Source organism: Aulostomus chinensis, chromosome 5 (genome assembly GCF_037954235.1).
Source record: "Aulostomus chinensis isolate RoL2024-O1b breed Wild chromosome 5, RoL_Achi_v1.0, whole genome shotgun sequence".
Lineage (NCBI taxonomy): Eukaryota > Metazoa > Chordata > Actinopteri > Syngnathiformes > Aulostomidae > Aulostomus > Aulostomus chinensis.
Genome location: NC_141324.1, coordinates 28,322,559 through 28,346,803, shown reverse-complemented (window position 1 = coordinate 28,346,803; position 24,245 = coordinate 28,322,559). Strand labels below are relative to the sequence as shown.

The following is a 24,245-nucleotide window of genomic DNA, read 5'->3' as shown; positions in this document are numbered from 1 at the left end:
GCTGTCCCTCCCAGACGGTCCTCTACTGGGTACAGACGCGGATTCCTGTCCTCATCCAGAAGATCAGATACTTCTCTGCAAACAGCGAACTCAAACACCTCCGACTTATCTGACCACCACAGAAAGAATCACGTTCACAGACTGATCTGTACTGATCGGACTTAGAAGACTGTTGGATAAAGAACCAAGACAGAAGGAGGCTGCAGCTCACATCTGGAACAACACAGTCCCGATTCACACGGAGGAGGAGGAGGACCTGACGCTCCTCAGCAGAGGAGGAAACCCACAAGCTGCCATGTTCAATCCGTTTGTCACTGAACTGGGAGAAAACGTGACATGCATCATTAAACGGATGCAAGATTCCTGTCATATCACGCAGCACTGGACCAGAAGTTCAAAGCCTCACACCCACAACTACGTTCGCCTTCTAACTGGGAACACAAGACTTCAACGATGTCAGCTGCTTCATTTCAAATCTGCCAGGCTTCAGGCTGACAGGAGTGACTGTGTAGGTGACATATCAAGGATCATCACATGGGACTTTCAAGGTGTACGAAACTCTCCTTCCTCTACAACGCAGCTGTTGTGTTATCAACTGTCTGATTGCTTCATCACGTCCGCTGCGTCTGACCTCGGTGTTACACGTTGCTAGGAAAACAGGAGGAGGACCTGGTGGAGTCAAAACATCACCAGAAACACCTTGGTTCCTGTCCTGTTGGAGCCTTTGTAAAGCAGCGATAATCCTGCCCAACAATCGGGGGCCTGTCCCTGACACGGGCCCTCGTTGTGTTTGCATACAAAGCAGAAAAAGAATGGCATGGCTGTAAAGCTGGTGACCTTTGAGCCACATACTGATTCCCATACATGGTGTGTGTGTGTGTGTGTGATGCCACTGTGGTGAGAGGGACTAAAAGCAACCATCAATTTTTGTCAACTATCAAAACAACTGTTGTGATAAACTTTCAGCGTTTGATTTACGACCCATTTGTCAGCTCAGATGAACATTTAACTCTTTGTTGTTTCTCCAGCCACAGTAAATCACATTAGATAAACACGGCCGAGGAAGAGTAAACTCCACCAGTCAGACAAAACCCCCGTTTGAGAAACAGTTCGACTGATGAGGACGACGAGCAGTTTTCTAATGTTTTGTAGGTCGCAGACGAAACCAATCATTGATTTATAGCTGCCGCCACCTTCGTGCCGTCACAGTTCCTGTGACGCGTTTAAAGCTCTGCTTTATAACTCAGTAAATGGAAGTGATGGTCAGCATTTATTAGTTCAAACTCCCAGAACTACTTTCTTCTTTTCAACCGCTATTGTTAGAAGTGTGTGAAGAAACTCAACACAGTGACGGAGACGCTCCACCACCAGCTCCTGTTTCAAACCATCGCAGAAATATAAACGCTCACCTACGCCGACAGTCACATGATCGATCTCAACGTACCCGACAGGCAGCTGGACGTCAGGTTTAGTTGCACAATGAATAAGGTACATTAACTGGTGATGGAGGCCGTCTCAGTGGCACCTCAGGAACTTAGGCTCCAACCCAGACGGGACTTATTAACTAAAACTGATTTTAGAGCAGAAATAAAATCACTGACATGAGGCACTGCTAGTGAACTTCTGTGCAGGACTGAAATGGACCCTCTCGAAGTTCGCTGTGCGCCACTATGACCATGTAAAGGTCGAAGATGAATCTCTAAACAAATCGTTTACTTTATTTTTTTTTAAAAAGTATTATTGTCATATGTAACTACTAAAATAAAGAACAAAATAAAGCAGTAAAATTAACAGGATGGAAGCACAGTAGCGCCCTCTGCTGGACAAACTGTTACGCCTTTTTTTTTAAATCACCATGAGTGTTGTTTTACTGCATTTTATGTGCTGTATAAAGAAGGTTTATAATACTGACGTATAGCAGAAGACGTATACAACGACACGACAACTCGTCTGACCCACTCCTCGGTCAGGCTTTGTCCAGAAACACCTGTTAACGAACTCTCGTGGTCATCGACCGCCATGATCCACATCTTCTCTGTCCAGCCGTGTGCTCAATAATCAGCCAACGCTTTGGATATTAAACCAGATGACTAACCGGTGACACCTGTGGCATCATTCCACCAAGAACTAGTTTGTTTGCCTTAAATTGGCGTGCAGCTGGATTAAGAAGAGGAGTCGTAACAGACGATTCACCCCAGAGTTCGTGAACCTCAACCTCTGGGGCTTCAGGCTAAGTATTCGTGGCTGGCTCTTCCTGCATTCTGGAGTCACAGTCGTGATGCAGGAGGGGGAAAAAACATCTTCATAGGTAAAAGACAAAATAAACTTCGTTGGCAAAGTAAAACTTTGATACGTCTTGAAACATGGACATTCTGAACACAAGCAGCTCAGACCAGAGCAGCAGCCCCCTCTCATTCCAGAGTACTTCAGCTTTCGCAAGCTTTGAAAAATAAGAAGTTAGGTGTGTTGTTGCAGGGCTGATGTGCTCGTAGGTGTCCTGACTACGTTTGCGATGAGATTACCTAACACAATGGACAGAGTCAATTCATGGCATTTCTCAGTGAGTCAGTTTTAACAGAACCTGCACCAAAACACACAGACTGCTGGGTCCCTCCCAGAATCGCCTCAAGAGCTGATTTATTAACCCAAACCCCGCTCTGTTGCTCCAAAATAACCCGACAGCTCCATTACACCGGTGAAAAAACACAACCGTGGGCCAACAGGTATATTTATACTCGGCGGGTTACCGCGGGTGGACGATGGTCACCCAGCGTCTGTGGAAGTGTCGTCCAGATAATTTGAGCTTCCGCACACTTGACACGCGATTGTTTGGATCAACTTTACTGATCAGACACGGCAAGTTAAGACGCAATGCAGGCGTATTTAGCAGCTGACACAGCCGAGAAGAACTGCAGCACACATGCCATGCCCATGCCAAGGGCCATGCACGGCGACACTCCTTCGTCACCCAGCCAGATGACACATCATGGGAGTGAAGTGCAGCTGGACTCGAGTCATAAACCGGTAGAACACGAAGGTGCCGTCAGTAGTAAACAAATAACACAAGCCGATCTGAAACTTGACCAGAAAGTAGCAGCCGTGTCGCGTTAGCAGGCTCACAGCAGCATCCAATGAAAGATGGCGACCTCCGGCGTGATTTCGCGGATTCCCCAACCCCCCCGTCATTTTGAATTAAGCTAATATTTAGTTAGCAAGAAAGCTAACTTCACCTGCCTTCACTCAGTGGGGCTGCGACGGTCCCGACCCGCGTGTGTGTTCATTGAGAGTCCAATCCCGCATACGATAAGATTAAAAACAGTTTCGTACTCACCTGTCAACTCACTGCAACGGCAAGGCAAACACTCTGGTGGTGGTGGCAGCTGATGGTGGAGCTGGGCCTTGAACTGGCTTCCAGGCTAAATACGCAGGGTATTAGCTAGCAGGCTATATCGAGCACGGTAGCTTTAAACAGCCGGTTTACCACACGTGGCGTCGCCGCAGATACTGTCAGATTCGGGGAGGGGAGGTATCCAAGATCCGTCGTAGTTCAACGACAAGTCGACGCCCCAAAAAATATTTGCAAAAACTGCGCTCTCCCACACCAGCACTGCAAGCTAGTTAGCAAGTAAGCTAGCTAAGAGTTAGCTAGGTGGCTAGCTAGCTAGCTTGCCTATCAACTTTGTGCAGTCGGGCTCGATAAATCTGGCGCGTGTAAATTCACGCAAAGCAAATCCCTCGCGGTCAGCAGCCGGCTCTACGGGAGGGGGGAGTAAACAACCGTCCACGAAGCCTGAAACCGGGGAATGAACGTCTCAAAGCTTCCGATCGATCACACACTTATTACTGCTAAAGATGAGAGAGAGGATTTTGGAATGGAGAAGTCTCCGTTTCCTTTCCCTTTCGAGTGCAGTGCAAAGATCGTCTATGTTAATGTGATGAGTCGCTCAAAACGGCCAGTCATGGGCCGACCCCCTCCGGCATCCCGTCCCCCGAATCCCTCCCTCAGGGGATCTAAATCTGAGCCCTGTTGCAGAAACTAAAACGGACAATTGATATTAAAACATACTGATAGAGGATGCATTTCATTTTAGTTGTGATGTCATGACAAATTTAAATTGGACCCCAGAATATCTGGTAACCATTGAGGGTGGCTGGAGCTACCCATGCTACCTCAGAATGGCATCAAATTAAACATACAATTAATTCAACAGTAAATCATATATACGTGAGTAATGTTTTAGATCTATAAGAAAAGTAGAAGTGTACACTGTCTGTGTAAGTGAATCCTCTTTGTTTTTTTTGCAACAGAATTTTTGCTTAACTGCAGGAATTGAGTTATATTTCTCCCATGATCACTTCCTGTTGGACTACAAACACACCTCATCCATGCAGTGCTCTGTGGAGGACTAAAAAAAAAAATCCTAAAATGTGTATGAACACATTTGTATGTAAGAACGTTAGAGTTAAGAACCTGTACGTTTTTTGAAGTACAAAAAGTGAAAATATAATTTAAACTAAGATAATATTAATGTTGCGTATTAGCTTTTCATGCCCAAGAGTATAACATTTTTATATTCAAATTCCATTTTTGATATTTGACTCATGTTGATATGATATTTGACACACTTGTTTTTTTAAACAAAAAAATGTTAAAAGGTGATTTCAGGCCATGAACAAGGATTCTAGGCACCATGTAGTGAAGTACAACCCACCACAAAGTAGTCAGTTACAGGTACTGGAAAATGATACTTGATTGAGAGATAAATGTACTTAATTACTGTCTACCGCTGCGTCTTTTTAGATGAAAATGACAGGAATGCGATCAAATGATGTTATCTGTCTGCGTCAGACCTGAGGAAAGTACCATTTCGAGCAAACCGCTAACTTCAATTCCAGATGCCCGGCAGGTGAGTCCGTCTCCCGTCAGAGGAGTGGGACGTCTTCGTTTTCCTCGCCTCTCTGGTGCAGCGCTGAACCCGCAGCTGTCACTCCATCTCCCGCCCCTCCTCCTCCTTCTGCTCCCTCGCGCTCACAGCGGGCCGTCCTGATTGGTCGAGGCTCACAGTGGGCGCACGCGGACTCACTCGTGATCAGAGGAGGTGGGTGTGGCCTTCAAGACGCCGGCCTCGCTGATTGGCTTATCCCTCATCGCCGCGGATCACAACAAATGGGCAGGGGTGTGGGGGAGGGCGGGGGCTCACCAGTTGAGCTTGTGTTGTTATCGTGTTACTCCAGCTTCTATACTGTAGTTTTAACACTTTATTACTCCCATTCAACGTCACGGAGGCGTTTTAAACAGCCCAGAATCAGATAGTTTCATGATAGGGCTCGATCAGAACCAATGGGTGCTTTTCATTATTTATTTTGTCATTGTTGTTGTGTTCTACTGTTTGTCTGCGGCTGCTAAACAGAGAGGGAGAACATTTCTGGCCTCAGACAGAGAGAGAGAGTGAGAAAAGAAGATGTTTTATGACTACAAGATTTAACTTGTCCCCTCAGTTTAATTAATTCACAGCCATGGGATCTAAATTATTCCCAAGCTTTGATTGACAGGGATGAGGCCATGCTAGCACTTCCCATCCACTACCATTCTTTGTGTTAAGCTAACTGAAGGAGGGTCTCCGTCGTCCTGTCTGGCTCTGGAGACAATAAGAGGATTTCAGCCAGTTCTTTTAATCTAATTGTCCAGACAACAGCCTGTGCAGCGCTGCTGCCTGTTTAAATGCAGAGATGTCTCTGCTGGCACGGCTGCTGAAGTCCGTCCTCCAGGGGAATCATTGGGTCCATAAACTCAATCAATGGTTAACCTCTGCTGCGATTTGGTCCTTTATGAATTAAATTGACTGGACTCAATCTTAAGGCAGTCTGATGTGTTTTCTCCTCATCTTTCTTTTTTTTCCAATATTTTTGAAAGTGATTGAAATTGATGAATGAAATGTGCGACATAAATGAAACTGTCTGGTTGATGGGTTGAACAACTTTTGGAATCAGTTCTGTAAAACACAATATACAGTACAATTTACATCATCACAGTGCCAGAGGAATAAAACATTGAATCGATTTGGAGTTAAAGATGGAATGAACAAGGTTAAAGATTCGGATTTGTTCCCGTTTTACAACAAAAGCAGTTGAAATAGGATGTTTTATGTCCGTGTTTGGACGCCAGGGGGCGGTGTCTGGGGGGAAAAACCCACTTTACCTGGTGTTCAGCCTCTCTTCCGGTTGTGCCGGAACCAGCAGCTTTCCTTCCCCGTGCCGTCAGCGGACAACAACGTGTCCCGACAAAATGGCACTTTACAATTTCAAGAAGATTATGGTGGTTCCCACCGCCAAGGTGAGTTTGATCTGGCGTGTTTTGTACCGCGTGAAGCAGCGGTTGCTCCTCCAGTCGGTTCGTTAGCGACGAGAGAGAGAGAACACGTGATTAAAGAACCTGATGGGAAGGAAACACGTGCTGGCCTGCTGGGAACCCAGGAGCAGAGCTTCTTACCTGGTTATCAAACACGGGAAACCGCGTCCGAGTCCTCAGACTGGCTCTGGTCCGTGGGGTCGTCACGTCGTTAACACGGGTCTTCTCTTAGCGCTTGACGTGTCCGGTACCAAACTCCCTTCTCTTTCTCTGCAAGTTTAAGAAATCCCCTCATGGTCATCAGACAGCAGAAGATGTTTTGATCGTGTGTTCGGGTTTATATTTTCCTGTTGTTGACATGGTTTGATGTCGTATACAGAAAAACAATTCAACCAGTTTGTTGTCATTCAAGTGTCTGATCGAACATTAACGATCTCACGTCGCCTTCCGTTTAAACACCATTTCACGCTGCAAGTTCAGAGGAGCAGGCAGAGAGATGGAGGATATGTGCGGTAACTACACGCCGAGCTGGCACCGAGGCTCCAGTCATGTTCGGAGGCGACTCGTCGCTTTGTCAAAATGTATTTGCTGTCAAGAGCAAGCGAGGGGAGCTTAAAGTGGCAGGTTTGCCGATGAGGTCTGGTGCGCTTGAGCTTTGATGGATGGAAATTTAGGAAAACAGAACGTTATCGTTCAAGACGCTTCAAGCTGACAGCTCCTGCTTTTATTCTTGATCCTGTCACTCAAGCTGATTCGTCAGCAGTGTCAAATAACGTTGCCACGCCACTTTCATAGTTTTATAGTTATTAGTGTCTTGTTTGAAGAGATATTTCTGGTTAAATTACAATTTCTCTCGTTTAATAGATAATCAAGGTCATCCAGAACCTATCCTGTAACTGCTGTAGAAAATGTGTCTGCCTCTGCCTCCAGCTGTGACACGGGTGCAGCAGCTTGTAGCTCAGCATCCCTCCTGCTCACTGCAGTCTCAGTTAAACTCAGGCTAATACTGGTATTGGCCCCTAAAACCCAGTGTCGGTGGCGTCCAGTAATAGATGGAACCCAGACGGATCTTTCGTGTCCTGCGCTCATTCTCTTAATCCTTGTTTTTACATTCAAGTCTTTTTTTGTTTTTAGGTAATTCATAGTTTACTTGGTAACGATGTAAAATAGTAGAATTCATGCCGAATTCAAAGTCAAGGGGTGATTAAAATCTGTTGCTTCAGACCCACTTGGCTTTACATTAATGTGACGAAAAGCTAAAAGAAAATAAACCCTGACCTGTTGACCCCCCCCATCCCCACCCACAGGACTTCATCGACATCACCTTGTCCAAAACCCAAAGGAAGACGCCCACCGTGATACACAAGCATTACCAGATCCACCGCATCCGACACTTCTACATGCGGAAGGTGAAGTTCACGCAGCAGAACTACCACGACCGGCTCACCCAGATCCTCACCGACTTCCCCAAGCTGGACGTGAGTAGAACTCTAGAGGAATAACCCAGCTTTGGTCTCCATGGAGACGGCCCGCTCATTCTGTGAATGTTGGTTTGCTTCAGGACATCCACCCCTTCTACGCCGACCTGATGAACGTGCTGTATGACAAAGATCATTACAAACTGGCTTTGGGGCAGATTAACATCGCAAAGAACTTGATTGACAAGTAAGTTTCTGTCAAGTTTGACTGTCAGACTGATTTTTACCAAACATGGTTGAGGGGCGGAGCCTGGAACAAGGAAGAACCCATCCGTGACACCAGGAAACCGTTGTAACTGGCCTCAACATGATTGGATCTTTGTTGACAAACTGCGTTTCAGTCACAGCGCCATCTGCTGGTCACAGGAAGCAAGTCTGATGGCACAGACATCAGTGACGTTTACACCCTGTGAGAAGAAGCTGAATTATTTGTGTTTATCTGACAAACGCTGGACGTGACCTTCGTGTCAGTCCCACCAGAGCTTCTACTCAAAACAGATGCAGCAGTTCGTTCCTCCAGACGACTGTGATGTTAAAATGTGACTCTGATGATGAAAGCGAAGTTGGGATCTAAGCTTTAGGCTCTGTGTCACACGAGCTGACCGTGACTGTGATTACTCAGGTTCAGCTCAGTAGAACGAGAAGCGAGCGGCCATCGTTACATGATGTCACAGTGAAGTAGCTCTTGATAGAAACAAAACGCCACTTATCAATGACGGCAACTTCCATCTTCTGTCGACTCCCAGCGTGGCCAAGGACTACGTGCGTCTGATGAAGTACGGCGACTCTCTGTACCGCTGCAAACAGCTGAAGAGGGCAGCTCTCGGTCGAATGTGCACCATTTTGAAACGGCAGAAATCCAGTCTGGAGTATCTGGAGCAAGGTAATGAATGCCATGGCTAGTTTTTCCCTGCGTGACACCATGTAAACGCGCGGCTGTCAATCGCGGCGTTGACACCATGTTTGGAAAAGCTGAATTGTTGTGTTTGTCTGACTAACACTGGACCAGGAATCCCTGAGGATTTGTTCTGGGGTGGATCAACTTGATTGCTTCATCAGTAAATCAACTCCTCCCTGGTTCTTAAATACCAGAACAACATCAGAAGCCCCAAAGAAATCACGTAATTGACCTGTAACTATAGCAACTGTGCACTAAAGGGCGGGATTTCTAATGAATGCACATGAATGGTTGCGGTAGCTCCAAGTAACAAGCGTGTGAAAGGTGTGTACTGGGTTCTCCATGACGTCACGCAGTGGAGAAACCCTGATGAATTGGAGGTGTGCGAGTACTTCGTAAATGAAGTAGTGGAGTCCCGCTGTAGTCAGAGCACTAGAATGGCTCCTGTCCAGTGTTTGACGTCTGTTCGTCTGCAGCGTGAAACTAACGGCTCTACCTGACATCCCGCCCTAACAGTGCGCCAGCATCTGTCCCGTTTGCCGACCATCGACCCCAACACCCGGACCCTGCTTCTGTGCGGGTACCCCAACGTGGGCAAGTCCAGTTTCATCAACAAGGTAAGCATCGGCCTCTCAGCCCGAGCCTGCTCTCTTTGGGTGCTGCCGCATGAAGCGAGACCAGCGCTTCCCTCAGAACGCCTGCAGCGCCTGATTAGCATGGAAGCTCCGGTTGAGTACGCGCTGGTTCATCTGTGACCCGGCCAGCCTGCAGCCGTATCGTGCGCGTCGATTCTTCTGTTTCCTGATGGTTCGTTTTGAAATCGTGTGAATTTAGCGTAGACGAATGTAGGAGAACTGTCTGTTTTAACCATTTCAGATTAAATGTCCAGCACAAATGAAGGTGATTGGTTTGTTGATTTGGCGTGAATGTGTTCGGTCTCAGGTGACCAGAGCAGATGTCGACGTCCAGCCGTACGCCTTCACCACCAAGTCTCTGTTTGTGGGTCACATGGACCACAGATACCTGCGCTGGCAGGTGGTGGACACGCCCGGGATCCTGGACCACCCTCTGGAGGACAGGAACACCATCGAGATGCAGGCCATCACAGCTCTGGCTCACCTGCGGGCGGCGGTTCTCTACGTCATGGACACGTCTGAGCAATGCGGCCACACGCTGCAGGAACAGCTGGAGCTCTTCAACAACATCCGACCGCTGTTCGCCAACAAGGTCCGTGGGTTAGCTTAGCTTTGACCACGTGTGTGTGTTTCATTTCATTTAATGGATTAGTAATGGCACGGCGTCTCCTTCCTTGCAGCCCCTCATCGTTGTGGCCAACAAGTGTGACGTGAAAAAGATTATTGAACTTTCTGAGGAGAACCAGGTGGGTGCCGCCGCCCCCGCCCCCCGTCTGCCAGGGTGACCTGGACTGTCTGTTTGTGAGACTTGTGAAGTGCAATCAAAGTTGACCTGCGATGCGTCCTGAAACTCAAGTTCCTCTTCCTCTCTTTCTGCTGTTAGAAAATATTTGCCGACCTCTTGGCTGAGGGGATCCCGGTCATCGAGACCAGCACGCTGACCGAGGAGGGAGTCATGCAGGTGAAAACAGAGGTGAGACTCAGCCCGAGCCCAGGGGGCGTGGCCGGTCATCTTGTGTCGTTTTTGTTTTGACCGATGGAGTTTTGTCCCAGGCCTGCGACCGGCTCCTCGCCCATCGCGTCGACAACAAGATGAAGGGCAAGAAGGTCCATGACATTCTGAACCGGCTCCACCTGGCCATGCCCACCAAGAGAGACGAGAAGGTAAACACGGCCAACCGCAGCAAGGAGTCCTGCTGTTGTTTAGCTGGTTATTAAGATTCATTTCATCTTTGTCTCTCCAGGAAAGGCCTCCGTTCATCCCAGAGAAAGCTTTGATCCGCAAGAGAGCAATGGAGGTGGACGCACCCAAACGCAAACTGGTAGGTTCAGCGTGGACCGGCGCAGGGACGATGTCTGGTTCTGTGTTTGGCTTCAATAGAACGTTTGATCCTGCTTTTTCCAGGAGAGAGATCTGGAGATGGAGCTCGGAGACGACTACATCCTGGACCTGCAGAGTAAGAATCATCTTCATCTTCTTGATCCCAGTCAAGTGAAACCACTCACGTCTGCAAATGCTGACTCTGTCCGTTCACTCTTAAGAATACTGGGATCTGATGAACGAGGACGAGAAGCATGACAAGATCCCGGAGGTGTGGGAGGGCCACAACATCGCTGACTACATCGATCCTGACATCATGAAGGTGAGTCTGAGTATCTCAACGAGTCTGATCCTTTAGATCCTGGATGCAAACATCAGTTCATACTTCCTTGTTTACTTCATTCATTTCAGTTGATTACCAGTCAGTGAATGTGCTGTTACTGGTCTGTTACACCAAAGTGAGCGTCTTCTGGGATTTGAAAATGGGAAATGCTGATCAGTATCGAGTTAGAGTTCAGGCTCCTGGTGCTACTTCTCTCCAGGAGTTTGAGAGACACGAGTGAGGACAAACCTAAAAAAAAACAGCAGCCCAGACTCTGAGTTTTTCTTTTAAATCACCCCTCCTCACAGAAACTGGAGGAGCTGGAGAAGGAGGAGGAGCTGAAGGAGCGGGCCGGCGAGTACAACTCCGACGACGAGAGCGAGGACGAAGAGATGCAGGAGATCCGCATCCTGGCTAAACAGATCCGGGAGAAGAAGCATCTCATGGTGGTGGAGTCGAAGGAGAAAGACGTGCATGGACCCCGCATGCCCAGGACCGCCACCAAGGTGGGAGGCGCGCGTAGTCCATCCCAGACACGCCGGCGAGTTTCTGTGGAGATAGAGAAACGGACCAATTATCTCAAAACATCTTTTCGAATTAAGATTGTGTCACACATCATGTGCCTGAGCGAGGGGACGATGAGTCCCAGAAAATACACTTAAACCTCTGAAGAAAGAATGAGTCAGGACAAACACGGATGCAACATGTATGTAACGTGTGTGTTCTGGGTTTAAGATTGAGAGGAAGACGTTGGAGAAGGAGATGGGAGGACTCGGTCTGGACATGAGCAACAAAGACGATGTAAGTGCATCTCCGCATCCCACCGAGCGCCACAAGGCTTCGTAGACGCTGGTGAAGTCTACGCTTGTGTTCAGGAGCGTTCCCTCTGATGAGATCTCAAGTGATGTCACTCAAGCTAACTAGAAGGGATCTTGTATTAATTGTTCATTTCTTCATGCACTCACTCTCTCTCTCTCTCTCTCACGCTCTCTCTCTCTCTCTCTCTCTCTCTCTGTCTCTCCTTGCAGAGTCACTATGCACAACAGGCCCGGCGGTCCCGCAGCGTCACCAGGAAACGAAAGCGTGAAGCTTCAGCTCCTCCCACCTCCAAGACACGCAGCCAGAGTGCCTCGCGACCACCACGAGACCAGTCTGGCTTACGAGACGCTAAGGTGTGTGATGGTGCTGCCCGGCGGCGGCGGCAGTCATCAGACTCACGAATAGGAAACCTTTTTATTCACCAGTGTGTTACGGCGCATGTTTGACAGACATCACTCAAAGACTGTCTGGTTAAAAAAAAATATGAAGAGTGAGCGAAAACAATGTCACATGGAGCTGAGAGATGATGGTCACGCCTTCTGTGTTTGTTCCTCAGATGGTGAAGAAGACAAAGAAGATGATGAAGAACTCCCAGAAAGGCATGAACCGCCAGGGCAAAAAGGGCGAGGCAGACAGGCACGTGTTTGACCTCAAACCCAAACACCTCCTGGCGGGGAAGCGGAAGTCGGGTACCACCGATCGAAGATGAAACTTTTTTCTGGACCTTTTTGACCTGAAACAAGAAGCGTCTGGGCTGAGATTCGATCTTAGTTTTTATTCTATATGGTTTCCACAGCAGTGCACACATTAAAGATCCCCCCCGTGTCCATCAGTTGTTCTCCAGCCCCACATTGAACGACATGAAACCCAGTGACTGGAAAAATGGTTCGTCTTGTTACTGCGGTTAATCTTGACCATGTTAACCCACATTAACGGTCAAGTGTCAGTGATACAGTTTTAAAAGTCATTTTGAATTGGATTCACACGCTTTTTCCTCGGCCAAGATGTTCAACCTCGCTGCTTGTACGTGACTCGGGTCATGCCGACTTGGATGAGGTGGTGATGATGTCACTTGCTTTACGGCGTTCCTCCAGGGACCTGCTCGTTAACAAGGCGGCAGCCCGAAAAATAAAAACAAGTCTGAACTCAACTGCAGTCTCAGAGGTTCCTTATGTTATCATCATCCAGGTATTCATTCAGACTCCACATAGTACTAATAACACTTGTAGTACTTTCAGTCAAGCGCAAGTTTTGCCGTGTGCTCCGCTTTTATCTTGAAAATCCACAATCAACGTTTCCCTCCCAGCTCCATATTTAGCGTCTAACTTGTGTCCAGGTAGAGGTACAAATGTGTCCATTTACCTTTAGTTTTAAATGATGGAATGTACTTCGTATTGTAATGTTTCCTCTTCTTTCAAGTATAAGTCCTGAGTAAAGTCGATTAACATCCTTCTGTGTTACACATTAATTTGTCAACTGCCGTAGTCGCCAAGAAAAATCAAGTGCAATGGAATAATCTCCTTAAAAGCTTATCTACATGAAGAGAAACAAATCCCGAAGGGTTTATAAAAAATTTGTAGGTTTGTATGGTGTTTCGACGCGCTGAATTCATTTGAAGATTTGAGTTTATTCTTTAAATAACGTTGAAGTTTGTCGTGTTGCGTGCAACGTCAGGCAGAAACCTAATTTTAAAAAAGCACCGAACGGAGTTTCCTCTCTCATGAAGTAACCTGTCTTTTATTATGAAAATCCCGGGGGCGGAATTGGCTTCGTTATCTCTTCCTCGCGTAACGGGGCTCGTCAACTGTCAACGCGGATTATGGACAAAGCTTCCACTCACACTCAAGACAATGTTAGATAGGACGACACTTTCCACAACATCCCGGGACAAAGCGCTGCACTTGTAGGCTCCCCGGTAAGTAGGACGTCGGGCATGTTGTCAGACCGTTAGCCTGTTAGCATGATCGGTACCACGCTAACGGCGTTAGCTCCGCTTAGCTTGTGTTGAGCATCGCGCTCTGACAAGGCTAACATTGTCTGGACTTGCTGATGTTGGGGTTCACCGTCAGTGGGGGAGCTATTCAGTCTTAGATGTCAACTGAGGTGTTTTTCCTCTAAACGCACCGTCATCGAATGGAGCCTGAAATGTGTCAGTCTTGCCTTCACACCCAGGGGTCACACGGTGACAGCGGGCAGCAGCACAGCCGGGCTGTTTTACAGCTAAGCCGGGCAACTCTCCACTCTCTACTACCTTCTACAGAAGGAGGAGCTGCCTGTTAGCTAGCAAGAGATCAGTAACACCGGGTTTATTTGCGTGTGAGCGGAGCGAAGAAACCCGGTGATGTCAGCTCAAGGACTAATGATCCACCTTCATGTCCGAGTGCAGGAGCCAGGACTGAGCAGGAGTTACTCCCTCCTGTCCTGAGACAAGAATAATGTCTGACATGACACACGTCACACACTTTATAATGGAAAAATAACCCACAGATCATGACACCAAGGAGTTTATAATACACAGCCCTTTGAATGTGTTTATAACATGTAAATATTCATTTAAAACTATGCGAAAGTGTCCTATGATTTATATAAAACCCCATCAATTATTTTGAGTCCACACATGTAACTTGTTCCCTCATTTTAATGGATCCCTGAACTCCAGCTTGTCCCGACCCTTGACCCTTCCATCACCTTCTGTCCTCTGATGCTGTGCTCTCAGACTGCGGTTGGGTCAGGTCTAGAAGGAGGGATGCCGGTGGAGAGCGGGAGCAGCGCCGCCGCCCGCCAGGCCAAGCAGAAAAGGAAGTCCCACAGTCTGTCCATCCGCAGGACCAACAGCACGGAGCAGGAACGCTCAGGCCTGCAGCGAGACATGCTGGAGGGACAGGTGATGACAGGACCGGCCTCTCTGGATAGAACTAGTGATAAAAGGATTGAAGGATTTAGCTTCCAGAATATCAGCAAACCTTTTATTCTTGCAAACGCAATGACATACTTATAACACAACAAACCACAAAAAAATCTGATGCTTTTAATGTCATAGTCTCACAAACGTTATTCTTCATATCAAATATTCATATCAAAACTGTGTTATTCTCTTGTAAAGAAGATCATAGTAAAGATCAACAATGTATCAATTTGCTGTGGATTCTCAGGACCCCCTCAAGGACCTCTGGTGGTCCCCAGACCTCGTGTTTACCAAGAAAACTTTTACACTTAACAGTCAGTATAAACTACAGCTTTAGATTAAAATTGAGACGAGTTATGTTTGTGGGAAGTTGTTACAATTTTGAAAGCAGAAGATGTCTATCGTCCTGCAAACAGAACAAACCCAAGCACAGGTACTAAGTTGCATTCGTGGGTGTAACAGCCCCAGTTCAGACCATCAATGGATGGATCGCTTCCAGTTTGGATTCTCTGGTCCTGCCTCTTGTTTGGAATCAGGTGGATTCCTTGTCACAGTTGAAAGATTCAAAATCAGCTTGAATCTGTGGTCGTGTTTGAGGTCGTCCTCGTTTATGAAATCAGTTAAGATGTGAAAATCCTCTGGTGTGCACCAGGCATTAGCCAGCAGTGGTTCTCAGCACCTGTAAGCTGTCTGTGGGTAAGCCAATTAGGCGCTAACCCACCTGTTCAGAGGGCACACGGTGGTTTCTGTTGTTATTAACTGAATCACGCCACAGCTGCTTCATCGTCACGGTCATTTCTGGTTACAACAGATCAACAATAAGGGCCTGAAGTAGTTCTGGAGGACAGAAGAATCTGAAACAATCGCAAACTGATTCAAAAAGCACTTGGAACCCCTGAGTCAAGGGGCAGCTGAAACTATAATCTCCAAGATTTTAAGTAAAAGATGCTTTAGTCCCCGCAGCAGGATGAGGTCACGTGACCCTGTTTGGGCCTGTAGTCTACTGGTGAAAGCCACTGAGTTTTTGCTTTTTGGTTCCAGTCTTCTGATAATCTGGAGTCCTTCACAAGAGTGGAGGTAAGTTTCAGGTGTCGAGTCCTGAGCCGTGTTTGTGCCTGTAGTTTTACTTCCTGTGTAGTTTTTAGAGGTAGCGCTGGTAGGTCTGGTTGTGTCCTCTGCTCTTAGTACCACTGTGTGATGCTGGGTGTTCCAGGAAGAGCGAATGGAGCCTCATGTGCGAAATGTTCTCGTGTATAAATTTGTTCTTGAATAAGGTAAGAATTTAGCCCTCAGGTTTGTTTTACAGGCAGGAAGACATATCTTGCGCCTTTTTTTTTCTAGCTTGGGTGATTGACAATTCAGAAGTACACAGCAGATATCAGGAGCGAGGAATTATCAATATCCATCAGGCTGTCTTCCTGCCCGTAAGACTAAACTCTGGGCTAAATTAAAATTGGTGAATTAATTCCTGCATAGGAACATTTCATGAATGAGGCCCTTTGTGTTTCAGACTGAAGAGAAAAATGAGAAACATACTCTTTTTGAGCATAAAAAATTGTAGTTCAGGTGATTGTGGTTTTTGTCCTGTGGCTAGTTTTTGTGTAGCTACTGTAATATGAGCGCTCCCGACCAGCTCCGTAACGCTGGAACTGACAGAACTCGGCTGGAGCATCGAGCACCTGGGCTTCCTCTCATTTCTATGGCTGATGAGGGGATTTGCTGCTTTGGCAGAATTGGAGCAGATTTTCCAGCGATGACCATGTGACCTGTGCATAGGTGGAATAACTATGTTATTATCTTGTTTAATATTGTTAATAATAATTTGTATCTTGAGGCTCCTTGGTCATCAATAATTTAGACACTTTTTTTTAACTCAAACATGCTAACTGGAACAAAAAATACAAAAGCAAACATTCCTGCTGCTGGAAGCGAGCTGACATCCTGCTTCGATTAGGCCTGCAGCACGAATGTGAACGTTCTTTACTGAGAAGTGGGACATTTCCACAGAACGCGAGCGTCTCCTGAGATAAATGCTTCCATCGCAGCTGTTTTACACTCATTGTCGGAAGTATGGGAGGTTTTGTGTAGCTTTTCTGAACCTTCCCACGCGCTGAGGCCTTTCTTCGTAGCCACTCAGTTGTAGTTTTCTGTGCTCTTATCCTGATGTGTGCACACAAGCCTTCGGCTGCTAATGTTGCCTGTGAATGCTAACGGCACAGTTCACTGGTTTCCTGAACAAATGTAGCTGCAAGCAGCTATTCAGCAGAAGCAAGTGCATAGAGATGAGGGCACGGTGGTCGACGGGCGTTCAGATACACTGAGCAGCTTCATCAGAACTGGACAAAGCTGGGACGCCAGCAGCAACAAACGCGTCCTTTGAATGTGCTTCGCATTCTGGAAACAACAAAGCCAATAAACAAAACCTGTCACATCCATTGGAACTTTTATAGTATAGAATATCTGCTGGGTCTGAGGTAGTTTTGAGTTATCTGGATGGAGAGGAAATAGGAGTTTATGAATGAATCTGCACTCGTGTTGAAGTCCAATGTTCTCTGGCCACAGGACTCCAAACTGCCTCTGTCTCTGAGGAGCAACCTGCTGGACCTCTTCAGTCAGATCGAGAAGGAGTTTGAGAACCTCTACATAGAAAACCTGGAACGTAAGTCCCGATACTGCAGGAACGCATCGGTCGGTTTTACTGGGATCTCTCCAGAAACATCGACCCATCACAAGCCCTTTTTGATTTAGGGGGCTGACCAGTCATAGCGCCACCTGGTGACAACAGTGTTATCTCGATCAACCGGATCCATCTTCAGCGTGGTAGAAATGGCTTGATGAGATATAGTTCATCCAAAAATGAAAAACCAGTCCTTATCTACCCCCCCTCATGCCGATGGGAGGTCAGGTGAAGGTTCTTAGTCAACAGACGCTGCTGGGGACTCACGGGAGGAGCAGGTGCTGCAGGAGTCTCCCCAACAACTGAAGTGAACTGAGACCAGCTTTCAAAGCTTAAAGAATTTAACCATGAAAAGCCTCCAGACTTCTCACCCTAGAAGTTCTCTAGACAGGCCCAGTTGTTTTGATAAATGTCTCTTGGAAGTGTGTAGACTGATGAGATGATGACGCTCCTGCCACACGTTGTGTCCTTTGGGGGGGGGGGGGTGATGTTGCTGCTGTAACGCTCCTCTGTCTGACTTCCAGTGCGCAGGGAAATCGAAACGCTGAACGATCGTTTGGCTGCAGAAGGACAGAGTTTTGAAGGCACAGATTTAGCCAAAGGAGCACTTAAAACAAAAGGTATACCAGTGTGTGTACATGTTGTGACACGTGTGTGCTAATAACTTGACCCCCAAACATTCATTTATTTGTCTTCTTTATGAAGTGAATCATCAGCGTCGGTCGCTCTGATTTCTTTGTGATTGGTTCGCAGCGAGTCATAGCACAAGCCAGCTGTCTCAGAAGCTCAAGACCACCTACAAGGCCTCCACCAGCAAGGTACATGACGTTTTCACTGTTTTCTCCAGAACGTTTGACATCAGAAAAAATCATTCTTGCTTACGTGTTTGTGTGTGTGTATGTGTGTGTGTGTAGCATATCAGTTGTTTTTAATCATTGTTGAAACTGCTAATGCTGATGTGTATCGAGGAGGGCAGGATAGAAGACGTGGTGGTAAGTTTTTTTCCAGCTCTTCAGTGGAAGACAACAGTACTAATGAATGTTAAAGAAAAGAACTGCTGTCTTTTTCACTTTCTCGCTCTTAGCCGCGTTCAAATTCTTGCCATGCCAGAGTAGGTGGATCCCGCAACTTCAGCATAACCAGCTGGGAGTTGTGGGGAGGAGACTCATGGGTAACTTATTGATTTCTCCCAATATGTGCCAATATGCATGAACAGCCCAGCCAGGGGGTCGACACTCCCTCCCCAAGAGACTTGGTCATTCAAATGTAGGCGTCTGAGCTTCTCTATCATCAGATACATCTTCACTAACAGGCTTTTTACGTTGCACCGCTCTGGATTTGATCCAACTATTTGTTAGCGTTCACGTAACGTTACATCCCAGTAACGCGGAGTTACTTTAAAATGTTTTGTGTATTAACTGATGAAGAGTGGAGATGGAAGAGCATTCAGAGGCTGCTTTTACTGCACATCACAGCGCTCCATACTGACAGTGTTTGGTGTGCAGAAGGACTTGGCCATATCAGACTTTTCCCTTGTTTTTTTTTTGTTTTTTGTTTTATTTGCACGGATTATAAATCCCTATGATCTTGATTGCAGTATACAGTGTTTAGCACATTTGGCAGTTTGGCACAAACGTTCACTTGGATTCGAGTATCTTTTGGTGAGTCAGCAAGCTAACTCTGACAGTATTACAAACAAATATCCAATGGCATGAACTGATGGCATTTTCTATCCAAAGAAAAACATAATAAAAGCTGTCTCCGTGTTCTGTTACAGAGGTATCAGAGGAAGTTAGCACGCTAACCAATTAGCCCCTGCCCAAACTACTTGGTGCCCCAAGGCGATGGTGAATCACTCGCTGCTTTTCATTACTTGTTCCATTTGCCTGGAGCCGCTGGCATGATGTAACGGTTTACATTTCACAGAGGGATGTTAATGGAACGTTTCCCTCTGTAGTTAGTAGTCGTGATGAATCACTGGCTATTTACTCTGATTATCTAAACATGGCTGCAAATAGCAAACTCTTGATGTTGATGTCAATGTGTTGGCAGTGCTATGAGCCTCCCACGGATCACCTGTGTTTCCAGAGCTGGTGGCTTGAACGATGGATGAAATGCAGCGACTGTAACGTCTAACCCCAAAATTCAAATAAAGATTCTTTCTGTTTCCTTCTGTCTTACAATGAGGGAAGACGCCTCTACTTCCTGGTCACGTGCTCCCCTCAGCTGATTTGGAGTGTGAAGTGTAACGTGCTGGCTTGATCAAAGCCCACACAAACTGCACCCTTTTAACCTTATCAAAGTAATTTCACAACAGCAGCTGCTGTCCCATGAATTATCCCGTGGTTATGAAACAAGCCAAATCCTGATGTGGCTACAGCAGCCTGCACACTGAAGCTGCGTACAGTAGAGCATTAACTGCTGCTTCATTAGCTCCACGGTCAGACTCAGTCTCTTTCAAGCTTATTTGGCGTTGCTTTGCGTTTCCTTAAACCTCCCAGTTCCTGTTGCTTCTCTGTCAAATGTAACATGTTGCATCAGTGTTACATTTGAACAAGTTCTGGTTCTTCTCAGCACAGCTTCACTCACTCCTCACTCTCATTTCCAAACTGTCACTTTTAATGGCAATGATTAATTTGGTAAAATCATGTGACATCATGTAGAAATAACACGGGGGGATCAGTTCTGCTCCTCGCTAACAACCAGCAACCATGGGGTCTCACGATGCTCAGTAACGGTGTGCTTCATCATATCTGCTCCATTTTTTTGTTCATATGTTAATTTAAAGTGATAATTCACCCAAAAGGTGTATTTTGCCTTTCAAGTACTCCCTAATAGGAGTCTTGAGCTCACAAATATTTATTTTCCCTCTTGAATTAGTTCTTTTTGAAGCCAGATTGCAAAAAGAACCAGCCACGTATACTTAGCTTAAAGCTAATGGAGACTAGCGGCTAACAACAGCAAAAGTCATCCATTTACAAACTGTCAAGGTCTTACTGCAGTATAACTCACGTCTACTTCATCCCGCCGTATGCTCAGTAGTCCACAAACATTTTGATTTGAGATTAAAATTAAGTTTACTACAGAAGTGTTGTAGTTTTTTTAGCGTCCAGTTGAATATACGTGGCTGGCTCTTCCTGCATTCTGGGGTAGTCCTGCAGGAGGGAGCTGAAGACACCGATGAGTGAGTACTTGACAGGTAAAAGAGACTTTGTGGGTGAAGTATTGCTATGATATAATGTGGTACGCAATTTTTTTTTTTTTTTTTTAGGTTAGAATTTGAATGAGATGCTTTGTTCTACATGCTGCCTGCGGTTTATTCTTAGTTCAACTCTCAAGTCTTTATTCTCTCCTCCTTCCTTTCAGTTGGAATCTATTTAGCGGTCTGTGTCCAAAACGAACCGAGAGCCCAGTTTGTATCATCCCCATCTTTAATGTAAACATCTCCACCAAACCTTGACTGACAATAATTGCTGGTTTTTTCTTCTCATCGTGTAACTCAGTACTTTTGCTCCTCTCCTCCCTGTTTATTTTGTTGTTGCGGTTTTGCTTGTTCAGTAACCCTGGTATGATGAATGCGGTGTACGGCACTGACGCTTGATGTGTCTGCATTTTTGTTGCAGTCAGATCTGGGTTGCCTGATTGTTGATGGTGTTTGTTTCAAACTGCTCTGAGCATCAGATCAACGGGGTCTTCATGGCCTCAGCTTTCAGGAGCTCAGACGAAGTTAAAACAAATATCCGGAAATATTTTTAGGGAACCTGTGGAACACAGGACTGCTGAATAACGCTGTTGTCAGGCAGAGCTTCTTAGCCCAGGCTTAATACAAAGACCCTCCTGAGCAGCTCCTTAGTTCTGCTGAACCCCCCACCCCCACCCCCACCCCCCCTCCTCTGACCAGGGTTCCTGCACAGGTATGAAAAATGGAAATTAGATCATAACCCTCTGAACCTCAATCAGTTTTGGGGGCATTTTTTAAGCCCTTTGAATTTTTTTGATGCCTCCAAGCACATTTTTTTCACTCCAGCTCAATGGAAACAGCACAGTCATAGCTTTAAGCACAGAGAACTCAGAAGTGCTTTTTTAGCTCTTTTACACAGTGAAAATGTCACCCAAAACAGCCAGGAGGAAAACAGGCCATTGAAGTCCCTGATTGTTCTTACATTTCCGGTAGCTGAGTTTTCACTGAATTTTTGTCAGATGAATGAGTTCTTCTCAGCGTTCTCGACAGCGGTTCGTTTTGGATTCCGAGTTGCTGTGAGAATCATGACGTGCGATGTAGAAAATGGTGATTGTGTTCTAAATATCATGTGTAAAAACATAAATTGTTCATTCAGGGAGTGTCAGAAAGCTTCAAACCTAATTATGCTCTTTTGTTTTTTTCTTATAGCTTTTTTTTTTTTAATGTGTCAGATCTGCCAGTGAGTTTTGGGGTTCAGAGGGTTAAACCTTCACATTTTATCGGACTGGACGTGAGGTGATTCACACATCAATATAAAGGAATTCCTGTTTGCCTGGAAAACTGCTGCTGTGCTGTTAAAATCACTGATTAGAGTCAAGGACCTGATGGTTAGGAAAGAGCGTTGGGTTTGACCCCTGACGAGCACAGATGTAATCACAAATCTTGAAGCGTGTCACATGAATCACTGAATCACAACAAGAAACTGTAGGAAACGGCCACTTTGAGAGGTCAAATGTGGAGGAGCCCTGTTTGAACCTGCTGCTGACAGCCTCGTGTGGTTACTCCTGTTAACGTGAGTGCTGTGCTGCTGGCAGATTGTGTCCAGTTTCAAAGCCACCACGTCCAGAGCCGTGTGCCAGCTGGTCAGGGAGTATGTGGGCCACAGAGACGGCATCTGGGACCTGAGTGTGACCAAGACCCAGCCGGTGGTGCTGGGCACGGCGTCTGCAGGTAAACCTTTTACCTTTTCATTTCAGTTGTTTTCACGTTTCTGTGTTTGCTTCCCGGCCCTGACGTGAGCTGCTCCGTTCAGCTTGAGGCGGTCATCAGTCAACGTTCAGTGTTTGGGATTTTTCTGCGGAGCAGAGATTCGTGCCTGGAAGACTCCTGAAACACACTGCGGCACTCGAGCAGCGTTTAGACTATCCTCCTTCAGCTGAGTGTTGAGGACAGACCGGTGGAATCTGGCGTCTGATGTCTCAGTCTTCTCTACTCACCTTAGACCACACGATAATGGTGTCGGCCTCTGATTTTATGGTCTTTTTCATTTGTCTCTGGAGATTTTGTTTGGAAAACGGTTCATCGGTTCTTTGTTTTATTCATGAATGCGCTTCTCACCTCCTCACTCAACTATTGATTTCTTGAATTCTGTTTCAAACAGTAGTTTTACTGGGTGGAACTATGGCTGCATAAATACTTGTCATTAAATGTTTTGTTTTTCCACATCGTCTTCCAACAGACCACACCGCCATGCTGTGGAGCATTGAGACGGGGAAATGCCTCCTCAAATATTTGGGCCATCAAGGATCTGGTAACGTAAAAAACAGCAAACTCATCACACGGCCAAACTGAGTCGGACAAGAAGACTCGGACTGACATCATACGTGTGTGTTTCTCCACAGTCAACTCCATCAAGTTTCACCCCACTGAGCAGATGGCGCTAACAGGTAACAAATTGAACAACGTGTACTGCACAGGACTTGAAGAGCAGCAAAATATGTTTCTTCAAAATGAGAAAATATAAAAGTAAACAACTTCATTTCCGCTGATGTAGGCTGCTAACCTTTGACTAATACGGCAAGGTGAATGGTTTTTGCGCCTAAATGGGAAGTGTCTCGGCTAAAAATTCACTTCTCTTACATCTAGCAATACCATTTCCTTTTGCAAACTCTCCTCAGCCTCTGGAGACCAGACGGCTCACATCTGGAGGTACATGGTGCAGCTGCCGACTCCCCAGCCGGTGGCTGACATCAGCGTAAGCATCACAACCTGCTGTCCGTTTACTTCTGACATCATTCCTGATTTCACTGACAAAATTCCTCTTTCACTTCTTTTCCCGTCAGCAGCAGCAGCCCTGCGATGACGACGTGGACTTCTCGGACAAAGACGAAGCAGATGGTGAAGCAGAGGGTCCAAACGACTGCCCGTCGGTCCGCATGGCGACCACAACTCTGCGCAGCCATCAGGGTGTTGTAATCGCTGCTGATTGGCTGGTGGGGGGCAAACAGGTGGTGACAGCGTCCTGGGACCGAGCCGCCAACCTGTATGACGTGGAGACTTCTGAACTGGTCCACTCACTCACAGGTAGGAAACACATTTGTTGACGCTTTGAATCATCCTGCTGTCAGTCATTAAATAACCATTAAGACAGCAATCAGCCACCAGGGGGAGCTGAAGATCTGTTGGCTCCCTTGTTAATTTTTGTGTGTGTTTTTGATTGTTTGTGCGTGTGTGTGTGTGTGCGTGTGTGTGTGCGTGTGTGTGTGTCCAGGCCATGATCAGGAGTTGACACACTGCTGTACCCACCCCACCCAGCGTCTGGTGGTGACCTCATCCAGAGACACCACATTCAGGCTGTGGGACTTCAGAGACCCGTCCATCCACTCTGTCAATGTGTTCCAGGGACACACCGAGTCAGTTTGAGACACACACACACACACACACACACACACACCAACAGCTTGTACATTAATAAAATACATTTTAGAAATGAGTTCCTGAATTCCAAGTAGACACTTTGAAACTTTCCCCTAGACAACTTCAGGATGGTTTACCCATCACACCCACACTCCTGCATTTTCAAACCCCTTAAACAGACGCACAGGAACACTGCTGACTTCCTGTTTACTCCAGCACGGCCAGTTTGCTGTGTTTTCGGCT

The 24,245-nt window shown here is 46.5% G+C and overlaps 3 protein-coding genes across 11 annotated transcripts in view; 2 read left to right on the top strand and 1 right to left on the bottom strand.

Annotated features, from left to right (window-relative positions):
* larp4b (La ribonucleoprotein 4B) overlaps positions 1-3,894 on the bottom strand; it is a 33,135-nt gene extending 29,241 nt beyond the window's left edge. For both annotated transcript variants that reach the window (XM_086204446.1, XM_086204447.1), the window contains exon 1: positions 3,332-3,894. The gene's annotated coding sequence lies outside the window, so the exon portion shown is untranslated. The remainder of the gene's footprint in view (positions 1-3,331) is intronic.
* A 2,291-nt stretch (positions 3,895-6,185) lies between these two features.
* gtpbp4 (GTP binding protein 4) lies at positions 6,186-13,110 on the top strand. The gene is made up of 16 exons (XM_086204445.1): positions 6,186-6,334; positions 7,657-7,827; positions 7,911-8,014; positions 8,574-8,710; positions 9,242-9,342; positions 9,668-9,952; positions 10,041-10,106; positions 10,244-10,333; positions 10,414-10,524; positions 10,605-10,682; positions 10,766-10,817; positions 10,903-11,003; positions 11,312-11,509; positions 11,739-11,804; positions 12,032-12,175; positions 12,379-13,110. The coding sequence occupies exons 1-16, from the start codon at positions 6,287-6,289 to the stop codon at positions 12,529-12,531; spliced, it is 1,905 nt and encodes a 634-aa protein (XP_086060571.1). The 5' UTR covers positions 6,186-6,286; the 3' UTR covers positions 12,532-13,110.
* A 478-nt stretch (positions 13,111-13,588) lies between these two features.
* The window catches only part of LOC147262052 (WD repeat-containing protein 37), a 15,561-nt gene continuing 4,904 nt past the window's right edge, over positions 13,589-24,245 (top strand). The window contains exons 1-14 of one of the 8 annotated variants that reach the window (XM_086204436.1): positions 13,589-13,737; positions 14,539-14,706; positions 15,769-15,804; positions 17,290-17,386; positions 17,929-18,024; positions 18,158-18,222; positions 18,621-18,670; positions 20,771-20,840; positions 22,181-22,316; positions 22,825-22,896; positions 22,988-23,032; positions 23,264-23,340; positions 23,429-23,669; positions 23,857-23,998. In XM_086204436.1, the coding sequence (XP_086060562.1) occupies positions 14,569-14,706; positions 15,769-15,804; positions 17,290-17,386; positions 17,929-18,024; positions 18,158-18,222; positions 18,621-18,670; positions 20,771-20,840; positions 22,181-22,316; positions 22,825-22,896; positions 22,988-23,032; positions 23,264-23,340; positions 23,429-23,669; positions 23,857-23,998 (1,265 nt within the window). In that variant the 5' untranslated portion in view covers positions 13,589-13,737; positions 14,539-14,568. Of the gene's footprint in view, positions 13,738-14,538; positions 14,707-15,768; positions 15,805-17,289; positions 17,387-17,928; positions 18,025-18,157; positions 18,223-18,488; positions 18,576-18,620; positions 18,671-20,770; positions 20,841-22,180; positions 22,317-22,824; positions 22,897-22,987; positions 23,033-23,263; positions 23,341-23,428; positions 23,670-23,856; positions 23,999-24,245 lie in introns of all 8 variants that reach the window. The other 7 variants (XM_086204438.1, XM_086204439.1, XM_086204437.1 and 4 more) reach the window with 7 other exon arrangements.

Excerpts from the sequence above, each read along its gene's own strand:
- gtpbp4 (XM_086204445.1), top strand. The coding sequence starts at position 6,287 with ATGGCACTTTACAATTTCAAGAAGATTATGGTGGTTCCCACCGCCAAG. Across the intron at positions 7,828-7,910 it reads CCGACTTCCCCAAGCTGGAC|GACATCCACCCCTTCTACGC; the intron begins GTGAGTAGAACT and ends GGTTTGCTTCAG. Across the intron at positions 8,711-9,241 it reads TCTGGAGTATCTGGAGCAAG|TGCGCCAGCATCTGTCCCGT; the intron begins GTAATGAATGCC and ends CCGCCCTAACAG.